Here is a 23,545-nt window from a genome sequence, read left to right on the forward strand (position 1 = left end):
TTCAATATGTATGGGCTATGCCTGTGTAATAGAAACTAAATATTCAAATGAATGGCATTTTAGTTGTATGTCATGAATCAGAAGACTTTTAGAGGAATAATTTGCTAGTTATTTAAGTATGAATATTTTGTTGCTAAGATGCTGTATTAGTCTGTTTTAGTGGCTTATAACAGAATACCTAAAACTGGGTAATTTATAAAGAAATGAAATTTATTTCTTACGGTTTGGAGGCTGGGAAGTCCACGGTCCAGGGAACACGTCTGGTGAGGGCCTTCTTCTGCAGCAGCTGAGGGTATCACATGGTGAGAATGGGCTGAGCAAGAGTGCTAAACTTCTCACTTGTTCTCCTTATAAGCCACCAGAACCACACCCATTGCTCCATGAATAGATTAGTATATTCATGAGGGTACAGTCCTCATACTCTAATCAACCTCTTAAAGGTCCCACCTTTCAAATACCATAATTGGATTACCCACCTTTTAAACACTGTTACAATGGATATCAAGTTTCCAATACATGAACTTTTGGGGAGCACATTTGACCCATAGCAGATGCCCATATAAAATGAAGGCAGACAAAATTATTTTACTGAAACTGTCATAAACAGTGGTTTTTAAACATTGCTACTGCTGTACATTTAAAGAATTTGCCCCATACTTAACTAGTCCCTTTTTTATTCTGCTCTCAACAGTGGCAGCCTTGGAAAAGAAAATGTCACAAATGAACAATTTGGTAACTATTCTATAGGGAATATATTTAGGGATAATCACACTCACTTAGCAGATGAAAGGTGTTTATGGGGAACAGTGTATGTGAGGATATGATCTCAAAGTAGTTTGTAAGGGTGTTTTGGTAGAGTTACCAATAGCTAGTGTCTTTGGGTTTTGGGTGTGTTTTAGAGTAACAGGAGGCTGTGGAAGGATGAATGTTAACAAAAAGCTAAGTGTTAAAAAAAAAAACAAAACTTGGAGCTACATGTAGTGCTGTACAATTAATCTGAAACCCTTACTGCATATTCTGTTTACTTCCTATGTCTATAGATATTATTCATTTTTTTTGAGCAAAAATATGTTTTGAACATAGGTAACATGAAAAACATTGTAGTAGTTTCTGTTGATGATATAAAGGTGAGTAATGAGGAGACCATAATTGACGGGTATATGAGGCATCTTGGAAAGATTCATATTATCTTTTAATTCTATTTTTCCATGAAATTTTTCTTTTCTTTTCTTTCTTTCTTTTTTTTTTTTTTTTTTTGTGGCAACTGGCCAGTACAGGGATCTGCACCTTTGACCTTGGTGTTATAACACTGCACTCTAACCTTAGCTAACCATCCAGCTCCTCCATGAACTTTTTGAAGTACCCTTGTATGTACTACAGTGAGACTCCACATATTATTACTTTAATATCTGTTTATGGACACACTTAGAAACAGGGCAAGACCAACATGAGTTTTCTATTCCAGGAAGTGTTCAACACAGGGTCACTAGATCATCTTCTAGAAATTTTATGTTGGCTCAAGGTAGGACTTGGGTATTAATGTCAAGTTTTTTTTTTTTTTTTTTTGTCTTTTTCGTGACCAGCACTCAGCCAGTGAGTGCACCGGCCATTCCTATATAGGATCCAAACCCGCGGCGGAAGCGTCGCCGCACTCTCCCGAGTGTGCCACGGGCTCGGCCCTTAATGTCAATTTTTAAGATGGTGTTAATTAAACAAAAAGATCTAGGATTCTGGAAGATTGTGAAGTAGTGTTTTGATAACCAGCTTTTTAAGTCATAGTATTTTTTTAAGTTAAAAAAGTTTTTTTAATTGTGCGTATTTGTGGGGTACACTCTGTTGTTTCTATACATGTGTATATTGTATAACAATTCACTTAGGGTAGATAGGATATCCATCACTTGAACATTTATCTCTGCTTAGTGGTGACTACATTCAAGATCCTCTTTTCTAGCTTTTTAGAAATATATAATATTATTAGCTGTAATCAGCATAGAACACCAGAACTTCTTCTTAAAGCCATAGTATCTTAATAGACAAAAACAAATGATATCTTATTCTTGAATTTTATATGCATTTTAGATTTAATTGGAAGTTTTACCATGAGTTAATGGTTTATTTTTAAAATCATTTTTACGTGTTACTCCAGTTGCTGTTTCTCAATTGTATGGATTGCCTTTTATCATATTAATAATCTCACCTCAATGTTAAATAAAACCAATTCCCAAAAATTTGATAATGAAACTTTTTATTTGTGCTGCTTAATTACAGTATTTCTTTGCTTTGTTGGCCATGTGTATTTAATTATTCTTCAGCGGGAGAGAGCTTTAATAATTGATACTTGAGGCAGTGAAGCGGATTGCTATGTTGACTTAGCCAGAGAGCTAACAAGTGGACAGAGCAACTGCTGGGCTTATGTAAATTTGCCATGTGTTTCTAAGGAGACTGTTGATTTAGTGTAGTTTGCCTTCCACCCCACCCTTTAGCCTCCATGATATTTTCATTATTTGGCTTGTTAAGGCCTTTTATATACTGTTAATTTGTTTATCTGAGGTACAGAATTTTTTTTTCTTTTACACTTTTAATATTTCCTTCTCTTGGTAGTCTACAATCACTCATCCAGCTAAGCTTTTCATCTCTCTGTCTGTCTGTCCAGCCATCCATCCTTTTTTATTTTATTTTTTTCGCAGCTGGCCCGTCTGGGGATTCAAACCCTTGACCCTTGGTGTTATCAGAACCATGCTGTAACCAAGTGAGCTAACTAGCCATTTTTTTTTAAATGTCTTCATTCTGCTTGATTGTCTTCCATTCTTACTTTAAATCATCGTATCTTCTTATAGAAGTCAAACCTTATGGAAGAGATACTCAATTTTACCTTGGTCTGCATTGTTTCTCCTTTAATATAATGAGAAATTGCTTTGCAGACACTTAGGATATGAATATTAAGTATAATTTTTAAAAAATGTTTTATTTTGTACTGAAGTATCTGTAATTATACATAGTGTTATGTTTTCAGGAGAAAGAATTTAGGTACGAAAAGGTTTTTTTTTTTTTTAATTATAAGGAATATTTAAAGTAATGATATAGAACTGAGTTTTCATCTTTTACAGAGTTTTACAAAGTAAAACTCTTGGGGGCCAGCACTGTGGTTCACTTGGGAGTGTGCGGGAACACCCGAGGCCGCGGGTTCGCATCCTATATAGGGATGGCCGGTGCGCTCACTGGCTGAGTGTGGTGCTGACGACACCGTTTCAAGGGTTGCAATCCCCTTACTGGTACCCCCCCCCAAAAAAAAGTAAAACTCTTGGGACTTAAGCTTTATAATATCCAAAAAAAAGTTTGTTTTCTGTGATTTGAAATTGAATTTTTGGTTATGACACTAAGGTCAAAGGTTTGGATCCCTGTTCCAGCCAGCTCCCCAATCACCTAGCCCCCCAAAAAGAGAAACAGAAAGGAAGAAAATAAATTTTAGGGAAAAAAACTTGGCCAGTAAGTTTTTCTGATCAGAATTTTTTCTATGACTACATTTTCAAATATAAGTTCCTTTTGTTCTCTTTGTCTTTTTTTATTATATTCTGAAATTTTTAGGGGGAAAAATGTTACCAGTTTTTAGAAGTATCATAATTACATGAGAAATATCTTGTTTATTCTATATAATGGATGACAAACCCCATATTGATGAAAAACAATTTCCAGATATGAAACTTCATGATCTTATATTTAACTGTCTTTGATGTATAATAAGGCAATAAAAATAGTTTTTCCAACACTTCTCTTGATACTATAGGGTTTTCTTTACTTATGCATTATTTTAGGCAGGTTTTATTCTTTTCTAAAGCTCTTTTTATCATTGAAATAGTATTCAAGTAGAATTATGAAAACTTGTTTATGTTGAAGTCTCTTTGCAGGGTTCATCATTTCCTTATTAGGATAGTTTATATTTTGGGTCGATATTGTGAATGTGGTAGTTACATGTTGCATTAATTTAAGATGTATAAATTTAATTTTATGATTTTTCTATATTTGAATATTTGATCACATTTTCAGACTAAAATTGTTTTATGTTAGAAGTCCAATGGTAATTCAAAAGTTAAGAATAAAGTTTTTAAAAAATACGTTAAATAAACTACCAGAGTGTATCCTGCTCAGGAGCCCAATTTCCCCGTCATCTCTATGTACCTGGGGCCCTGCCGTCATCTCATCACACAGAGAGCTTCAGGGACAGGATCCCAGCTGGACCCAGTGGTGCAGCTGTGAATCTGGAACCTGAGTTCATGCAGTGCTCTGCACCCTGGGGAACAGGCAGTCCAGTGCAGTGGGGAAGCCACTGCCAATACAGAGGGAGCCCATGAGTGTACTTACCAGAATGTGAAAGCCAATTTCCAGGGCCCACTGGGACTGGCAGAGATCCCTCCCCCTCCAGTGGCAGAGCTGCTGTGTGCCTGCACTGACATCCCAAGGGCCTGAGGGCAGGTGGAGGTGACCTTGCCCACTGCAGCATGGAGCTGTACACTGCCCCCTCTTAGGGTCCCAAAGACTGGTTTGTCTGGGGTCTGCTGCCAACAGTTGCCCTGTCCTCGTGAGCAGCAGAGCTGCTGTCCCCACTCATCAAGGGCCCAACTGCCAGCTTGCTTGGCAGGCCCTGCCCTTAGAAACCTGCACCACAGCCTTCACAAACATCTGCAGCCTACTCCACTAAGGCACTCGCAAGTACCACTGTTGATTACAGCTGAAGAAATCACATTGAGAATACACTCCTGTACCCACCTGGAACCAAAGCCAAAGCACCCCATTCAACTGACATCACAGGACATATCTATAGGAAAAAGTCTTTCCCTGCAAAAGCTACTCCATAAAATTAGAAGAAACGACTGTTCCACCAGATGTGCAGATATCAGTGTAGGGACACAAGAAACATGAAAAATGAAGGAAATGTGATATCTCCAAAGGAACATAATAATTCTCCAATAACAGACCCCAAAGAAAGTGAAATCTATGAAATGCATAAAAAAGAATTTAAAATAATGCTATTAAGGAAATCGTTGATAAAGGATAATAGAGATAGACAATTCAACCAAATCAGGAAAACTATTCATAATCTCAATGAGAAATTCAACAGAGATATATAACAGAACCAAACGGAAATCTTGGAACTGAAGAATTCAGTGAATGAATAAAATATGCAATCAAGAGCTTCAATAATGGACTAGGTGAAGCAGAAGAAAGAATTTCTGAATATGAACACACGTCTTTTAAAATAACTAAGTAAGAGGAAAATAAAAAGAATGAAAAAAGCCTATGAGATATAGAGGACAACATTAAGTGAACAAATATTCCCTTTGTGAGAGTTTCAGAAGGAAAAAAGACAGGAAAAGGTGCAAAGAAAACATATTTAATGAAATAGTAGCTCAAAATTTCAAGTCTTGGCAGATATGTGGACATACAAATCCAGGAAACTCACAGGTCCCCCAAAAGGTCCTCTCTGAGGCACATTATAAGAAGTCAAACTGTCAAAAGTCAAAAATGGAGAATTCTGAAAACAGCAAGAGAAAAGCATGAAGTCACATGAAAAGGAATCCCCATCAGGCTAACAACAGATTTCATACCAGAAACCTTACAGACTGAGAGAGAATGGGATGATTTATTCAAGGAGGTAAAAGAAAAAGAAAAAAAGCTGCCAACCAAGAATACTATACTCATTAAAGCTATCCTTCAAAAATAAAGGAGAAATAAAGTCTTTCCCAAACAGGCAATACTAAGGGAATTCATCAGTAGACCAGCCATATAAGAAATGCTTAAGGGGGTCATACATCTGGAAGTGGAAGGATGATAACTACCCTTATGAAAACATGTGAAAGAATACAAACACTGATAGAACAGATATACAAATGAGAAACAAGGAATCAAACTATCACTAATGTAAACCACCTAACTGCAAAGATAAACAATGAGAGGAAAAAAGGAACAAAGGATATACAAAACAGCCATAAAACAATTGACAAAAGGGCAGTAACACAGTGCACACCTGCCAGGAACAACCTTGAATGTAAATGGTTTAAGTTCCCCAATTCAAAGATACAGACTGGATGGGTGGATTAAACCAGTAAACACAAACATACATCAAAAGATACTCCATGGGGCCGAGCCTGTGGCGCACTCGGTAGAGTGTTGTGCTGGGAGCGTGGTGACGCTCCCGGCACGGGTTCGGATCCTGTATAGGAATGACCGGTGCACTCACTGGCTGAGTGCTGGTCACGAAAAAAAAAAAACGACAAAAAAAAAAAGATACTCCATGTAAGTGGAAACCCAAAATAAGCATGTGTAGCTATACTTAGATAAAACAGACTTTTAAAAAAATTAAAGAAAAAAAAAAAATGACCAGTAAGGGAATCTTAACCCTTGGTTTGGTGTTAGCACCACGCTCTCCCAAGTGAGCTAACCGGCTGTCCCTATATATGTATCAGAACCCGTGGCCTTGGTCTTAACAACATCACACTCTCCCAAGTGAGCCACGGGCTGGCCCTAAAAGTTTTTTTTAAACATTTACTTATACATATTTGTGGGGTACAATGTGTTGTTTCAGTATATGCATATACTGCATGATGACTCACTTAGGGTAGATAGCATAGTTTTGTACCACCTCTTCTCTTTGCCACCATCCCTCTCCCCTCCTGACCTCTAATAACCATTATTCTACTCTCTACTTCTATGAGAATTTTTTTTTTAAAGATTCCACAAATGAGTGAGATCAGGTGGCATTTATCTTTCTGTGTCTGTACCTGACTTACTTCACTTAACATGGTGGTTTCCAATTCCATCCTTGCTGCTGCAAATGATAGAATATCATTAATTTTTATAGCTGAATAGTATTCCGTTGTGTATAGATACCACATTTTGTTGTTGTTGTTTTCCCATTCATTCATTGATTCCATCTTTTGGCTGTTGTGAATAGTGTTGCAATGAACGTGTGGGAGTGCACATGTCTCTACAGTATATTGATTTTAGTTCCTTTTGAGTATATACCCAGTAGTAGGATAGCCAGGTCATAAAGTAGATCTATTTTTAATTATCTGAGGAACCTCCCCACTGTTTTCTACAATGGCTATGCCACTTTAAATTCCCACCAACAGTGTAGAAGAGTTCTTATTCTTCGCATGCATGCCAGCATCTGTTGTTTTCTATCTTGTCAATAATAGCCATTCTTGCTGGAGTGAGGTGATATCTCATTGTGGTTTTAATTTGCTTTTCCCTGATGATTAATGATCATGAGCATTTTCTCCTGTGCTTGTTGGCCATTTGTGTCTTCTTTTGAGAAATGTCCTTTGCCCATTTTTTAATTGGGTTATTTGCGTTTTTTTATTTTTATTTATTTTTGGCTGTTGAGTTCCTCACATATTTTAGACTAATAACAGCTTAACTTTGTTATCTAAGAAAAAAGAGAGAGAGGGAAAAAAAAAGCCAACAGTATGCTTTGGCATAATTTCCTCCCACTTTTTGATGTTTTGTTGCTTCAAGTTACATTTTAAAAATATTAACTGTCTCTTATATAGTTGTTGTATTTGTTATTGTTTTGTTAGGTTTGTCCTTTAGCCCTCATACTGAGGATATAAGTGGTTTATTCATCACCCTTACAATATTGGAGTATTATGAGGTTCTCTGTGTTCTTACTTTACTACTGAGTTATGTACCTTCAGATGTTTTCTTGATATACTGTAGCATCTTCTTGCAGATTAAAGACTTCCTATTGCATTTCTTGTAAAGAAGGTCTAGTGTTGATGAATTCCCTTAGCTTTTGTTTGGGAAAGATTTTGTTTCTCTTTCATATTAGAAGGTTAGTTTTGCTGGATACAGAATTCTTGGCTGATAGTCTTTTCCATCATCACTTTGAATATATCATCCCTTTCTCTTTTGGCTGTAGGGCTTCCACTGATAAATCCACTGAGAGATGTATTGGGGCTCCATTGAATGTTATATGTTTCTTTTCTCTTGCTGCTTTGAGTATCCTTTCTTGGTCTTTGGTTTTTGATAATTTGATTATGATGTGCCTTGGGGTGTTTCTCTTTGGAATGAATTTGATTGGTGACCTCTGAGCTTCCTGTACCTGAATGTTGTCATTTTTGTGCATGCTTTGGAAATTTTCTGACATATTTTTGAATATACTTTCTAGGTCTCTTCCTTTTTTCTCTCCTTCAGATATGTGGAAGTTATTTTGCTTGAGGAAATTGCATAATTGCTGCATTTTTGTTTCATTTTTTCTTATTTCTTTTTGTTCCTCTAATTGGATAATTTCATATATTATGTTTTTGAGCCCACTTATTCTTTTCTCTGTTTTGTTAAGCCTGCTGTTGGAGATTTTATTGAGTTTTTCAGTTCAGAAAATGTATTTCTTTATTTCTAGAGTTTGTATTTGTTTTTGTTTTAATTTGTTCTATTCCTTTGTCATGTTTCTCATTCTGCTCCTGATTTGTTTTCCAGATATCATTTAATTTTCTATCTGTATGTTCTTGTGACTTCCTGAACATCCTTAAGAGGGTTATTCTTAATTCCCCATCAGGCATTTCATAAGTCCACTGTTCTTCTGGGCCCATTGCTGGTGCTTTTTTGTTTCCTTTGATTGTGTCATATTTCTCTGTTCTTGGAGAATGATATACAGATTTAATCTGAGATAATTGGATATGTATGAAAAGATGCTTATATAAGGAATGGTTATAGTGAAAAATTTGTCTTTTTTTCCTCTAAACAAATCTCATCACAATGTTTTCTACAGGAAAAATCCTAATGCAAGAGCAGATACATGCTTTATTCTTTCTTTTTCTCAAAGGTTAATCATAATTGGTACTTTAATAAATCTCCTATACTATTCTATAGAAAGAGAGTATGGACTCTATTACAAATGGATATGTATTTTAAGAGTTTGTTACGTAAAATGTGAAAATTATTGTGTGTAGTTTTTAAGCACATTTTATCAAAATCAAGTCATCAATTTATCTGAGAGAAGCAAATTTTTTTAGGAGGGTAAGGCAGCATTTACTTTTAAAACTTCAGGAAGTTTCCTTTCTTGAAAGTATATCTTTCACCTTTAGGCAATTGATGTCCAATATTCATTACATTGAATGCATATAACTATTCGTACACACAGCTTTGAAAAGGACTGAGTAGTTACTTAGAAGTATTTATTTGCCAGTGTTTAATGAGACCTATGTATTAGAAATATTAATCTTCAGCTGGCCACTTAGCTCACTTGGTGAGAGCATGGTATTGTTAACACTAAGCTCAAGAATTTGGATTCCTGTACTGGCCAGCTGCCAAAAGAAAAGAAAAGAAAAGAAAAATCTTCAGAACAACCCTGAAGAGTATCATTGTGAACCACATTTTGCAAATGAGCAAACTTCGGCTTAGAGCGGTTAAATAATTTGCTATATCATAGAAAGGTAAATTAAGTTTGTGGAGCCTGAATTCAAACCCAGACCTGCTCTACTTTAAAAGAGTGTATTTTTTAACTGCTTTACATTTCTGTTTTTGTGTTCACTATAGCATCTATTTATAGTAGTTCTCAATTGGCTGTACATGATGATCATGTGGACTTTGGAAATATACAGGTGCTCAGGCTGCAGCCTAGACCTACTGGTTAAGAGTCTCTGGGGTGGGACCTGGTATGCAGTATTTATTTTTAAACTGGATATGTGATTGTAATGCATAGCCATGGGAGAGAACAATTATGTTGTTCTTAACACTATGCTGTAGGCTATGGAGGAATATAATCTGGTATGAGGCACAATAATAGACCTCAAAATAGCTGAGAACTAACTTTGTGTATATATTTGACAAAATTTTGGTATTGATAGTTATACATGTAGGAAGAATATATTATTCAACCTATACTGAAATCCTAAAGTCATATACATTTTAATCTTGAAAGACACTCAAAGTCAAGTTGAACCGTTTCACTTTTTGGGATAGAAAACTTTTCAAGGATGTGGTACCATTTAGTCTGTGATCATTAGATAGGACTGGATATATAGTGAAGGGATAGTGTTTGAGGCAGGACAACAGCATAAAAAGAATCAGATAAATATGAATTTTGGGAAAATTACATGACAGAGCTGTGTTACTGTGAGGAAGAAGTCCAGATTAGAAAGAGCTTTTAATCACCATCACAATACATTTAGGTTTGATCCAGTAAGCAGTGGGGAATAATATCAGGTTAAGTGTTGATTGGAGATTTATTTGGTAGAAGACTAGGTAACAGAGTTTATTGAGTGAGATAGCAATAGAAAAAACAAACAAAAACAAAAACGTAACTCAGTCCTCTCCCCAAATTGAACCTGGAATAGCATGTGTGCATTAAAGAGGCTCTTTGGATTCTTAGCTGGGGCCTATGTTAACAGTTTAATGCCTTCTCCAGATGCCTTTCAGGTAATCTCAGGTGCCTCCAAGAAAGTGCTTTCCTGAACATTGCTTCTTTCTGATTCTTTAATCTCAAAATTGTAGAAAGTTCATTCCTTGGATGGTGGAAAGGTGATTGCACTTTTAATTTCCTAATCCTTCTCTTTGAAATGTTTGACTTTCAAGGTATTGCTTTATTCTTTTTTCTTATCAGTCTCTCTTTTAACTCCTTTGGTAGATTTCTTATTTGTGCCTCCCTTGAACTGTTGTATCCCTTTGTATTTTTATTTAGGAAACACTTATATTTTCTTAAATATTTTTCATTTTATGAAAAGCCATTTGCTCACAGTTTAAAATTGTGTAATTTTTCTGGTGTATCTTGTCTGTCTTTTGTAGTGTTTCCATCATTCCATCCTTTTTTTACTTAGATTCCCATAAGGAACGCATGTGTTCTTTTTTGAATGTTGCTTTTCTTTGCATTTGCCTTTTGGACCACTGTTGTACAGAAGCATAATGTGGGGGATGAGCCATGACAATGAGCTGTGGGAGGGTTGAGCACAGGTGGCAAGAATATTCTCTAGCAGGTAGGAATCCTCTGGCTTAGAATGAAGTATCTCTTGTCATAGTGTTTTTTTCCTTTTTCCTTTTGAAACAACTACAGATTCACAGCAAGTTGGACAGATACTACTGAAAGGTGCTATGTATTCTTCAAAAAGTTTCTCCCAATGATTACGCCTTACAGAATTATAGTACACTGTCAGAACAAGGAATTTGGCATTGGTACAATGCTTGCAGGGGGGGGTCTTCAAAAAGTTCATGGAAAGAGATTTATTATTGTTTTTTTATCCCATTTTCCTTTTTTTCTTTTTTAAATACAGAAATAAAATTTATTGCCTACAGCATTGGAGGTTAGGAAGTCCAAAATCCAGGGAATACATCTGAGGAAGTTCTTGGTACTGGCAACAGTGATGGCAGAGTATATAGCATTGTGAAGATGGTGGAGCAGACTATCCCATTTTTCTGTGAACTTTTTGAAGTATGCTTTCTATTTCCTTTTATTGCTTGTGTAGATTTGTATAACTGACATCACAATCAAGATACAAAACTAATCCATCACAAAGACCTTTCTTATGGTACCCTTTTATAATCATACCCACCTGCTCCCCTCAACCATCTCTTCTGCCCCCAGCAAACACTCATCTGTTTTCCATCTCCATAATTTTATCATTTTGAGAATATGAGTGAAATCATAGAGTGTGTGTGTGTGTGTGTGTGTGTGTTTTCTTTGGAGCATGTTATCTTTTGAGATTGCTGAGAGTATGTTTAGTTTTTTATGAAAGCACCAAACTAATTTCCAGAGTGGCTGTACCGTTTTACATTCCTACCAGTAATGTATGAGAAATCCAGCTTCTTCCACATCCTTGTCTGCATTTGATATCATCTCTATTTATTCTAGATTTCTAGTAGGTATATGGTGATATTGTGGTCTTAATTTTTATGTGAAGTCATTTTGGTTTGCATTTACTTAATGACTAATGATGTTGAACAACGTTTCATGTGTTTATCGACCATTTGTATATCTTCTTTGGAGAAATGTCTATTCAGATCTTTTGCATGCTTTTAAGTTGGGTTTCTTTTTATTGTTGAGTTGTAAGAGTATTTTAGAATTTTTGGATACCAGTCCTTTGTCAGATATATGATTTACAAAAATGTTCTTCTATTCTCTTGGGTTGTCTTTTCATTTTCTTGATGGTGTCCTTTGAAGTATGGAAGTTTTTATCATGTAATCCAATTTATTTATTTATCTATTTTTTCTTTTATCACTTGTGCTTTTGTTGTGAGGAACCTATTTCTTAACCCAAAGTCTATAGATTTACTCCTTTGTTTTCTTCTAAGAGTTTCATAGTTTTACATTTAAGTATATATCCATGTAGAGTTTATTTTTGTATATGGTATGAGGAATGGGTTCGAACTTTCTTCTTTTGCATATAGTACCTCAGAATGTTCATGGAAAATGGAGTTAAAAGATAATACAGTCTTTCAATGAACTTTTTGAAGATACCTCATGTAGCTTAGATTTGACTTTTATTTTGGAACCCTATTAAATGCAATTAATATAGTCTTTTGTGAGTGACTTCTTACATTCATGAGATTCATCTATGTTATTGTGTGAAACAGTAGTTCAGTCTCATTGGTGTTAAATCATTGCAAGCATTTAAAAGATTTATTCATCCATTCTGTAGGTGATGACATTTGGTTATTTCCAGTTTGGCTAGTACAGATAATGCTGCTGAGAACATTCTCATATGTCCAGGTGTACATAAGCAGGCAATCTCTTGGTTGTGTGCATTGAAGTGGAATATTTAGGGATCCTAGGATATTCGTATATGAGGATACTCCAAAAAGTTCATGGAAAAATGGAATTAAAAAATAATGCAATTTTTCTGTGAACTTTTTGAAGATCCCTTGTGTAATATTCAAGTTTAGAAGACTGGGTGAAACTTTTCCAAGTTGTACCAATTTACACTCCCTCTAAATTGTACTGACTTAACTCCCATGTAAGAGTTTTTGTTGCTACACATTCTTATGAACACTTGATATTGTCAGTCTTTTAATATGATGTATAGTCATGCACCATATAACAATGTTTCTGTCAGTGAGGAGCTGCATACCTGACAGTGGTCACATAAGATTATAATGGAGTTGAAAAATTTGTACCGCCTAATACATTGTAGCCATGGTAATATCATGGTGCAACACATTTCCTATTCGTAAACAAACCTACTGCAAAATATGTTGAGGAAGAGTGCCTAGCTTACCCACTGGGTGACCCTGCCAAAGGTAACTCATATTTTTAAGATAGAAAGCCAAGCATTTGACACATTAGATCTAACCCCAAGTAAAAGGTTGTTGTCTGCTTTAGAATTCTTGCATTTTTAAATGATTCTCGCCCATCCCCATAGTAAAATAATAGTTAATAACAATTAGCTAACTGTATTAGTCAGGGTTCAACAGAGAGACAGAGTCAACAGGATATGTTATAATTATATGAGAGGGATTTATTAGGGGAATTAGCTCACGTGGCTATGAAGAAAAGTCCCATGATAGGCCATCTGTAAACTGGATGCCAGTAGCGTGGCTCAGTCCAAGTCCAAGGGCCTCAGAACCAAGGAAGCTGATGGTGTCCTTGGTGTAAGTTCTGGAACCCAAAAGCTGAAGAGTCTCGAGCTCTGATGTTTACGGACAGGAAAGAAGAGTGTATCGCAGCTCCAGCGGATCGAGAGAGAGAGAGCTTCACCTCTTTCCTCGGTCTTGTTCTCTCTGGACCCCCAGTGGATTGGATGGATCCCACCCACACTGAGGGTGGGTCTTTCCCACCCAGGCCACTCAGACTCTCATACTAGTCTCTGCTGGAAACACCCTCATGGACACACCTGAAAAGAATGCTTTACCAGGTTTTTCAGCATTCCTTCATATAACCATGGTTGACATCTAGAATTAACCTTCATACTTAACACTCACTGAGTGCTTGCTGAATGCCAGGCACAGTCCCTACCTTTAATTTTCGTAACTTGGTAGAGGTGCTGGTATTCTAATTCTTATATAACAGATGGGAAATTAAGGCACAGAAAGACTTAGTAGCATAATTAGAGACCCCACATTCATGCAACTAGTGGCCGGTGTGGATTGAGAAAATTCATTGCTGTTCCATTTCATAATCTGCTAACAATGCATTTCTTGTCTCCACATCATTAAGCCATGTGTGACTATTTCATTGGGTTTTAACTTACATTTGCCTGATGACCAGTGAGGTTAAGCATCTTATCCTATGTTTATTGGATACTTATCAGTCGTTTATATATGGCTTAGCAAAACAATTAATTCTTCTTTACTTATAATGTTGGTGGTTGTTATGGAGCTATACTTGTTCTTATTCTGGGAATCAGGCTTCTATTTGGGATGTGATCTTCTTGGCCCAGATGGAGAGAGAAAAAAATTAGCAGAACTGATTGATATCTCTGAAGCTTCTGCTTATATTAAGTGTAGGTCATGTTCATTTAAATTTAAATTTAAATTCCATAGGCATATTATAAGACTGTGCTCAAATGTTAGTGGGGCAGAGAGTTATCCTCCCACAGGAGGCATTGCAAGTCTCATGGCCATGAATGGGGATGCCTAATCTTTTCTTAGGAAAAGGAGAGGGTGCCAATACTTTGGAACAGTAATACAGTCTACCACTTTATTTGTGAGATGCCTATTTAGGTCTTTGGTTGTTTTCTGTTTTCTTGACTTTTTCTTATTGATTCCTAGTACTTTTTGTTTTGTTTTTTCCTTTTTCTTTGTAAGTTCTAGATATAAACCCTTTGTTGACTATATGTATCACAGATATTTTCTGTCATTCTATGACTTGTCTTTTTACTCTCCTAATGGTGTCTTTTATCAAATAAAATTTTTAGTTTTAATGTTGTCTAGTTTATCAATATTTTTATAGTTGTGCTTTTTGTTTCTTATTTTAAAAAATCTTTCCTAACCCTCAAGATTATGAATATACTCCTTTACTTTCCTTCTAGAGTCTTTAGTGTTTTGCCTTTTACATTTCAACCTACAATCCACCTAGAATTAAGTTTTAGTTGACTTTTTAACATACTCCTGCAAGTCTAGAAAGAGCTAAAGTGACCTCCAAGTGGTTTCTAAGATCAAATTAACTTGATTTACATAGAGACATATTAATGTTAAACTCACATATATGTAGAAGATATATTTATCTTATAACACGAAATCCCTCATGTGAAAACCATGTTGGCACAGTTAGAGTTTTACTGTATTTAAAACTGTAAAAATTTACCTTCTTTGCAGTTTTAAACAATAGTATATGTAGCCCTCCCTAAGAATCCTGAGTTTTCAATACCCCCCCCTTTAAAGTAGAATATATGGATACATTTCCATTTTAAACAAGAATTGTTTAATTGTATTTCTATTATGCAAGCACAGTGGTAGTTTATCTTTCTTCAGCAAAGGCTGAAGTTGTTCTTTATGAAAGTGGTACAAGTGGAGGGGGGGGTGTATAGCTCAGTGGTAGAGCATTTGACTGCATATTTAATGTTTAAAACTAAACATTAAATATGAGGGTTCTTCAAAAAGCTTTTGGAAGAGTAGAATTAAAAGATACTATGAGTCTTTACATGAACACTGTTGCTATTCTAATATTTGTAGGATTGTTTGGAGATTGTTTTATTATCCAGTAGACCAAAATACTCATTCTTAAAAATTCACCAAGCTAAACAAATAGTACTATTTAAAATAGGTTAGTTTTAACTTTGTATGTGGTATTCATTGTCCTTCTAAATGTAAACTTTTAAATCTTGGTTGTAGATCTTATAAATTACAATGAAAAGGCTTGTCTGACTTATCTTTTAGCATTGACAGTTCAGATTTGGAATTAGCTCAAAACTATTATCTGAAAACAGTAGTTGTTTAAGAAACAGTAGATATTAAACATCATTTTGAGGATTAATGAATGAAAAATTACTGATTATAAAGAAATTGGCAAATATAGAAATAAATTGTGTCTTTGTGTTCTATTTAAACACATAGGGGCCGACCCGTGGATCACTCGGGAGAGTGCGATGCTGATAACACCAAGGCTGTGGGTTTGGATCCCTATATAGGGATGGCCGGTTAGCTCAGTGGCTGAGCGTGGTGCTGACAACACTAAGCCAAGGGTTAAGATCCCCTTACCGGTCATCTTTTAAAAAATAAATAAATAAAAATAAAAAATAAAAAATAAACATATAGGTATTGAAAAGTTAGGATTATTAGGGAGGACTATTCAAATTATTTGTATGTAAATATATACGACAAAAACAATGTCATAATGCTACAACTCCCCTAAATACAGTTTTATATTTAAAACGTAACATCTTGGAGGACTGAGTTTGATTAGAAAGGGTTGCAAAATTATTGTTGGTATCTCTGATGGCAGTTTTTTTTTTTTAATAACTAACAGTCATGTGGATGTGCGATAATTTTCCTTACACTGCAACTCACCTTCAGTCTGTAGATTTTGTGATTCTCAAGGACTTCCCCTTAAATGACTTCATTCTAAGATGAAGTAATATTATTAGCTTTTAATATTTTTAGTAGTAAATATATGGACCATTCTCTAAAACTTGTTTTATTAACTGAACATTGGTTTTGCTTTTCAGCGGGGACCTGATGAGCTTCTTCCTTCTGGCATCATTAACGGACCTTTTACCATGAACAATTCTACTCTTACAGGTATGTATAGTGAGTTTTAATTTTTTCAAAATGTTTTTTTCCAATGGATTTCAGTTTTTCTTTCTACAATGTTCTTATTTTGCTCATCTTATAAATATATGTTGAATTGCCACTGTTTATAACAAAAACTAAAATTTGTTGCAGTAAAGTACTGTACTGTCTACATGGATGGAATGACTAGTTACAGCTTTCTTAAGTTGTAAGTCTTCATTTGGATCTAACTTGATGATTCCTTTTTTGATTGATGTTCTTTGTGATAAAAATACTGTCAATAAGTTGGTGACCCAGAACTATTGAATAAAAGAGCTAGATTTCAAACTTGTGATGAGTGATGATAGATTTGGAATGGAAATATTAAAATTATATGACCATATGATTTTTTTTAATTGAAGTATAATTCACATATCATAAGGTACCACATGACTTAAAAATGAATGCTCTTGAAATTTGGGGGCTTTAAAATGAATTGGAGGAGTGCAGTATTGGAGGGAGAGTAAGTAGTTAAGAGGCTATTGCTGTAATCCTAGTAAGGAGGGATTACAAATGGCAGTTGTGATGGAGAGAGTTGGAGAATTTACAGAAGGTAAAACTTACAGTAATTGGTAATTAGCTGAATGTTTCAATAAAGGAGTCCATCAGTGATTTTTAGGTTTTGGACTTGGGTAATTGCATAGATGAATGGTGATACTATTTATTTCTGTTAGAGAGTATAAGAAGAACAGAGTTGGCCAACACAGCAGGTTAAGATTTGTACAGATTGAGTTTGAGGTTCCTGTGGAATATCCAGGTGGAAATGTCAGATAGACAGTGGTTCCTGGTCTCAACATCATGAAAGAAATTTGGTAGTCTAATATCATACACAGTTGACAAGTGAAACCATGGGAATGGAGAGTTTCAGAGAAGGTGGGATTTTTATCCAAATGTGTTTGGAGTTACAGGAAGTTAGGGGATGAGTAGACCTCCCTTTCCAGACCATGAGCTTACCTGGTGTTTGGGAGAGTGAACACCCTCTATGGGAGGACTCTATAAGAGAAGTGGACCAGAGTCAGTTAAGGCAAAAAGACGAAAAGAAAATTCAGTGAAGAGATTAAGAATGTGTGGGAATTGGTCAACCATCTTTCTTAAAGGACTAAGTGGAAAGATTCTGTAGACAGGACAACAGCCAGTGATTTGTTTATGTGACAGTGTGAACAGAATAATATGGACATGAGACTAAAGCACAGCAGACTTCTCAAACTTGATCTCACATCAGAATCAAGTGGAGAGCTTGTTAAAATAAAGCACAGTTGCTAAGTCCACTCCCAGAAATTCTAATTCAGTAGGTCTGGGATGGGTCCTGAGAATCTGCATTTCTACAAGTTTCCATAAATGCTGATGCTGCCATTTGAGGAAACTCACTTTGATAACTATTGTGGCAGTGGGGGGAAGGAAAGGTTGGAATCTGAAGCTCCTAAGCCTGATTACCTTCTTGATCTGGTGGGCTTTTAAAAAAATTTCTGCTCTTATTCCCAGAGTTATAGTACATCTAGGGTAAGGCCCACATATTTGTACTTATTTTAAAACCTCAGGTCATTTTGTTTGTTTGGTCATGTTTATGAACTACTGAGATAGATGACCAGAAAGACTAACATTCAGGGTGATTACTTAAGAAAAAGTTTGACATATGAGATGTGAGCTTAGCTGGCAGCAGCAGTTATGTTGTGTTTTGCGTTCATGTTTGAATTTCTTCTTATATCCCATTCCATGCTAGGTTCAATGTGTGTCTTGAAACACATCCTCTTTAGTAGCCGTTTCAGCACAGCTCTGTAAATAGTAACCTCTCAGACTTTTACCTTAACATTTTTCTCTCTGTTTTTGTTCTGTGGTCTAATCAGTTATGTGTAGGTATGGATCACTGGTTCTCAACTCTGGATGCTCATTAAAATAACTTGGGAAGCTTTGAAAAAGGTACAGATGATTTGACCTACTTCACACCAACTCCAGAATTTCTAGGGGTATAGGGCTAGGCACTGTTTGTTTTTAAAGCTTCTTAGGTGATACTCCATCTAAGGTGCAGCCAGGGTTGAGGACTGTTGCTCGTGTTTTCATTTATCCTGCTTAGGAGTTACCCAGTTCTTCACAAAATTGCCTTCTCTGGAACTACAGTTAGACTACCTTATTTTGTCCTGCATTTGCCTTAACCTCTCTTTCATATTTTGTCATCTGTTTCTACTTAATGTTTTGTATTTTGGATAATTTCCTTAAAATGGATTTCTGATTCACTCATTGTCTGTTCAGCTTTGTCTAATTTGGTGTTTAATTCTTCTGTTGAGTATTTGATTTCAGGGCTTCTATTTTTCATTTCTCTACGTTTTATTTGATTAATTTTTAAAGTCTACCTACGTGTTATTTTTTTCTTTTTTTAATTAACAGTACCATTTTTTTTTTCTTATGGTTTTTATTCTTATTTTCCTAATTCTTTAATCATTTAAAACAAACTTTTTATTGCTTCAGATTTGACAATTATATGGAGTTCCCAGGCGTGCTAATATTCCTGTTTTTTGTATTTGCTAATATTTGCTTGTGGTCTATTGTTTATCTTTGTATGATTATTAGTTTTTAGTTGTGAGATGATCTTCAGCTGAATTGTTTTTTCTTTTGTGAGTCTCCAGGGTAGTTTTGTGTTTTGCTCTGCTAGTAGGCGTTCTACTGTATCACTAGCCCCTAACATGTTCTAATGTTCTCATGTGGGTTAATTTATTGCCTTAGGGATTCCTATAACAGAAGGAGAAAATTCAGAATCCAAACATTCACATTTCCCAATCAAATTACCTGAACGGAGATAAGCTCCCTTGTTAAATACCTCTGGTAGATGGAAATTTGCTAATTTTAGTTTGCCTTTCACTGAGGGAACAGCTTGCTGAGGGGCTCATTTTTATGCAGGCATTGTCTTTAAGGAAGATTCCAGCTTTTTTGACTGCCACAGACCCAAAGTTTTAAAACCCGAAGCGCTTGTTTTCCCTTATCCTTGTTCATTTCATTGTTGGCTCTTGTTCCCAAACACTGTAGCTTTCAGTTGTCTAGTAGCTGTTGACACCTGGAAATTTCACTTTTCTTTTTTGAGGTCATCTATACATTTAAAATAATTTTGTAATATCCAATATTTGCAATTCTCTAAAAGCCTCAGAAGCTGAAGATTTTGGTACTCCATTCATTGACTACTTTATATAAAGGTTTCTAATTTACTTTGAACAAATTGCAACATAAAGGTTTTAGGGCTCCTTTACAAAATTTTTTAATACCTTTGTAAGTAGTTCCTTTTTTACAAAACAGTCTCATTGATTATGGGTAGCTACATGAGAACCATGTATGCTATTGTGCTAAAGGATCTTTTTTTGTATTCAGTATGATCTTCGTCAGAAATTTTGTAGTTCATCTAAATGTTGATCTAAAAACATTTGTAAAATTTGACAACTGTAGTTTCTGTCTCTATTGGTAGGATATTGGTTGTTTGGAAACAGGAATTAGGTATACACCAAACCTACTGCAAGTACATATCTGCCCCATAAGCTTTTCAGTAAGAACAGTGTTTCTGTCATGACTCTGTGTTGCATCAAAATTTATGTTTGTATTATCTCCTCAAAAAAAGGTTTTCTCTTTAAAAAGAGAACTTTTAAAACGGAGTTATTATTAGTGTCAGATATTTCATTTTAGATAGAATGGCATTCCCAAAAGCTTTATTTTGATTCCATGGAGAGGATTCAAAATTAAACCAGTGTTAGATAATAATTGATTTTCTAATGTTAGCAGATGATGGTAAAACTGATAATTTAACTGTTTACAACGTTTTAATTAATGGAGCCAACAGTGGAACAGCTGTCGTCACTTTACTATTTATACATGCAGAAGAAACTTTGCATGTGAAATTAATTAGGAGATTTATGGATTTATTGCAAGATATAAAATGAAATGGTGATAAAAAGGTATATTTCATGTGCACCTGGCCTGTAATTTCCACATATTTTATGGACAGTATAGGCAGCAAGGTGGAATGGTGCTGGAAAGAGGTAGCTATCCTAGTTCCTTGTGTTCCATTGTACTTTTTTTTAATTCATAGGCCCTTTGTGTGTCTGTGAAAAAGTTGTGAAAAGATTCATTCAGTCACTGGTTGACTTTCAGATTTAACCACTGTACACGTACATGGCTTATAAACTACAAGATGAGACTATGGCAGAAACTGGAAGTTAAAAAATTGGACCTACTAACTCATTCTGGTATATTTCAGTGTAACTATTACTAATATATATATATTTTTTAATGTCAAACTGTACAGGATGCTGGAACAGCAGTGCAAAATTGTGATTGTTCCAGGCAGCCTGGGACGTATGGTCATTCTATTTACCAGCACCGCACTCTCCCGAGTAAGCCATGGGCCGGCCCTGGTCATTCTATTTAAGTGTTACTAATTTTCCTTTAAAAATTCTCTTAACTTGTTGTAGACTTGTCTTTTTCATTTGAACTTTACATTATTTTGTCTAGTCTTGAAACAAAGAGTCCCTTTCCCCTTTACTTTTGCCCACAAAATCTTAGGTTTCTGATTAGAAAGAATTACGTTAAATTTGTATGTTAATGTGAAATGTTGATCTTTTTTGGTATTGTCTTTCCATCTGAGAATATGATATGTGATTACATGTTTTTAGGTCTTATTTTATGTCCTTTAACAATTAGTTTCACACCAATAAATCATAAATCGTATGCTTTTCCTTTTAGATTTAATCTTAGAAATCAATGGCAGAGACTGCTTATTTGTGAACTCCAACATTATTCTTTCCGTTTTCTTTATTAAAGAACCCTAGTTTTTACCTGGACACATTGCCATCCAGATTAAATAACTACTTATAGGTAGATGTGGTCATGTGATTAAGTCTTGGTTACTGAAGTGTGATTAGAAGAGTTATATAAAACTTTTGGGGCATGTCTGCATGGGTACACTGTTTTCCCTTTCTTTTATCCTACTGCCTGCGGGGGTTCTTCCATCTTAGATGACCCTAACAGAGAGGCAGCTAGAGCCTGAGACACTGATAACTTTGTGTTACCATTCCAGATCTGGCATTCCTACATTTAGACTTTTTACATGAGCAAGAATTAACTTTATTAAGCAACTGTTATTTCAGATAACTTAATTTTATTTTGCTATTATGAGCAGAAAATTTTTTTCCTATTTTCCTTAGTAACTGAATACTGCTATTATAGTGAAGAGCTATTGGTTTTTGAATATTTATCTTGTGTACAGCTACTTTACTAAAATGTCTTAGTAATTCATTAGTCTTTTGAATTTTGTAGTTATTCAATGATGTGCCTTCAAATAAAGATAATTTTAAGTGTGTTAACTTAAAATTATTAACTTGTTAAGTATTCACTGCTACCTCTCCAAGTAAGTTGAATTATAGTGGTAATTATGACTTTGTCTTGCTCTTAATTTTAATAGAGGTGGCTTTATTAGTTAATCTTTTAATGTGATGTTTACTGTTAGGTTTTGGTAATAATTCATCATATTTTATTACTTTCGTTTTCTATTTTACTTATTTTTTATTACTAGTAGCTATAAATGTTTATCTTTTGTTATTTTATTTATTTATTTATTTTTTTGGTGGCTGGCCAGTACTGGGAACTGAACCCTTGACCTTGGTATTACAAGGCTGTGCTCTAACCCACTGAGCAAACTGGCCAGCCCACTTTTGTTATTTTAAACATGAGGTTTGGTCTCTACTCATTTGCTGATGCAGTGAAATATTTTATAGTTTCCTGATATTGACCCATTCTTACATAAAATAAACAAACTTGGTCATGGGGTGTTATTTTGTTATGCTGTATTATTTAAGATACAGGTTAGATTGCTGTAATAGAGCAATAATACAGACCCAAAAATACAGACTTAAGTTTTTCTAAGTTTCTTCTGAAGTCTGGGTAGATGATCAGGGGCTTATCTGGTTTCTTGATTGTAATGGGGACCAGACTTTTCTATTTTGTTGTTCTTCCATTCTCAACATATGACTACCTTGTCAAGATATAAAACAGAACGCTGACTCTCTCCATCATTCCTTTAGGAAGGGGAACAAGGAAAGTTGAGGCTGGAGTTCATCAACCATCTTAGCTTAGACCATAATGATGAGATTTACACCTAAAGGTGACAGAGATGAGAGGTGGAGGCTGAGTGACTGTAGGGACAAGACCTAGAAATTGCACTTTCTTCTCTCATCCTGTTAGAGACCTTAGTCACATTGACACACCACTTCAAGGTGGGCACAGATCTAGGAAACTGGTCTTTATTTTGGGATGCCCATTTTCTGTCATAATTCAGGGAGTTCTATTACTTTAAAATGGAAGGGAAATACATGTATTGGTGGGGACACTAACAGTCTCAGTCACATATACATTCAGCCATATATATACTGTTTTCATTTTATGTATGTTCATTAAGAATTTTTACAACTGTATTAATCAAAATATTTATCCACAGCTTTCTTTTTATACCATACTTAGTAGATTTTAGTATTAATATTATCATAACATCATAAAATAAATATTCCATGCAATTAGCACACCCAGATCAAGAAATAAACCATTGCTAGTACTCCCAAAAGTCCGTCTCCTTTCCTCTTCCATTCATTTCCTCCTTGTGGCTATTGTGAATAGTATTGCAGTGAACATGAGAGTGCAGATGTGTCTTCTATATATTGATTTAATTTCCTTTGGGTAATTGCTTTATATATCTGGGTGCTCCAGTGTTGGATGCATTTATGTTTAGAATTGTTATATCCTCTTGTTTAGTTGATTCCTTTATCATCATATAACCACTTTCATTATCTTTCCTTGGCTTGAAATCTGTTTTATCTGACATAAG

At 35.2% G+C, this 23,545-nt stretch overlaps 1 protein-coding gene across 5 annotated transcripts in view; it reads left to right on the plus strand.

Moving 5' to 3' along the window:
• The window catches only part of PTBP3 (polypyrimidine tract binding protein 3), a 99,834-nt gene that overhangs the window by 16,185 nt on the left and 60,104 nt on the right, over nucleotides 1-23,545 (plus strand). For 4 of the 5 annotated variants that reach the window (XM_063081561.1, XM_063081564.1, XM_063081562.1 and 1 more), the window contains one exon: nucleotides 16,590-16,662. In XM_063081561.1, coding sequence (XP_062937631.1) covers nucleotides 16,590-16,662 — 73 coding nt within the window. Of the gene's footprint in view, nucleotides 1-16,588; nucleotides 16,663-23,545 lie in introns of those variants that run through there. The other variant, XM_063081565.1, reaches the window with a different exon arrangement.

This window comes from Cynocephalus volans, chromosome 17 (assembly GCF_027409185.1).
Source record: "Cynocephalus volans isolate mCynVol1 chromosome 17, mCynVol1.pri, whole genome shotgun sequence".
Taxonomy (NCBI): domain Eukaryota; kingdom Metazoa; phylum Chordata; class Mammalia; order Dermoptera; family Cynocephalidae; genus Cynocephalus; species Cynocephalus volans.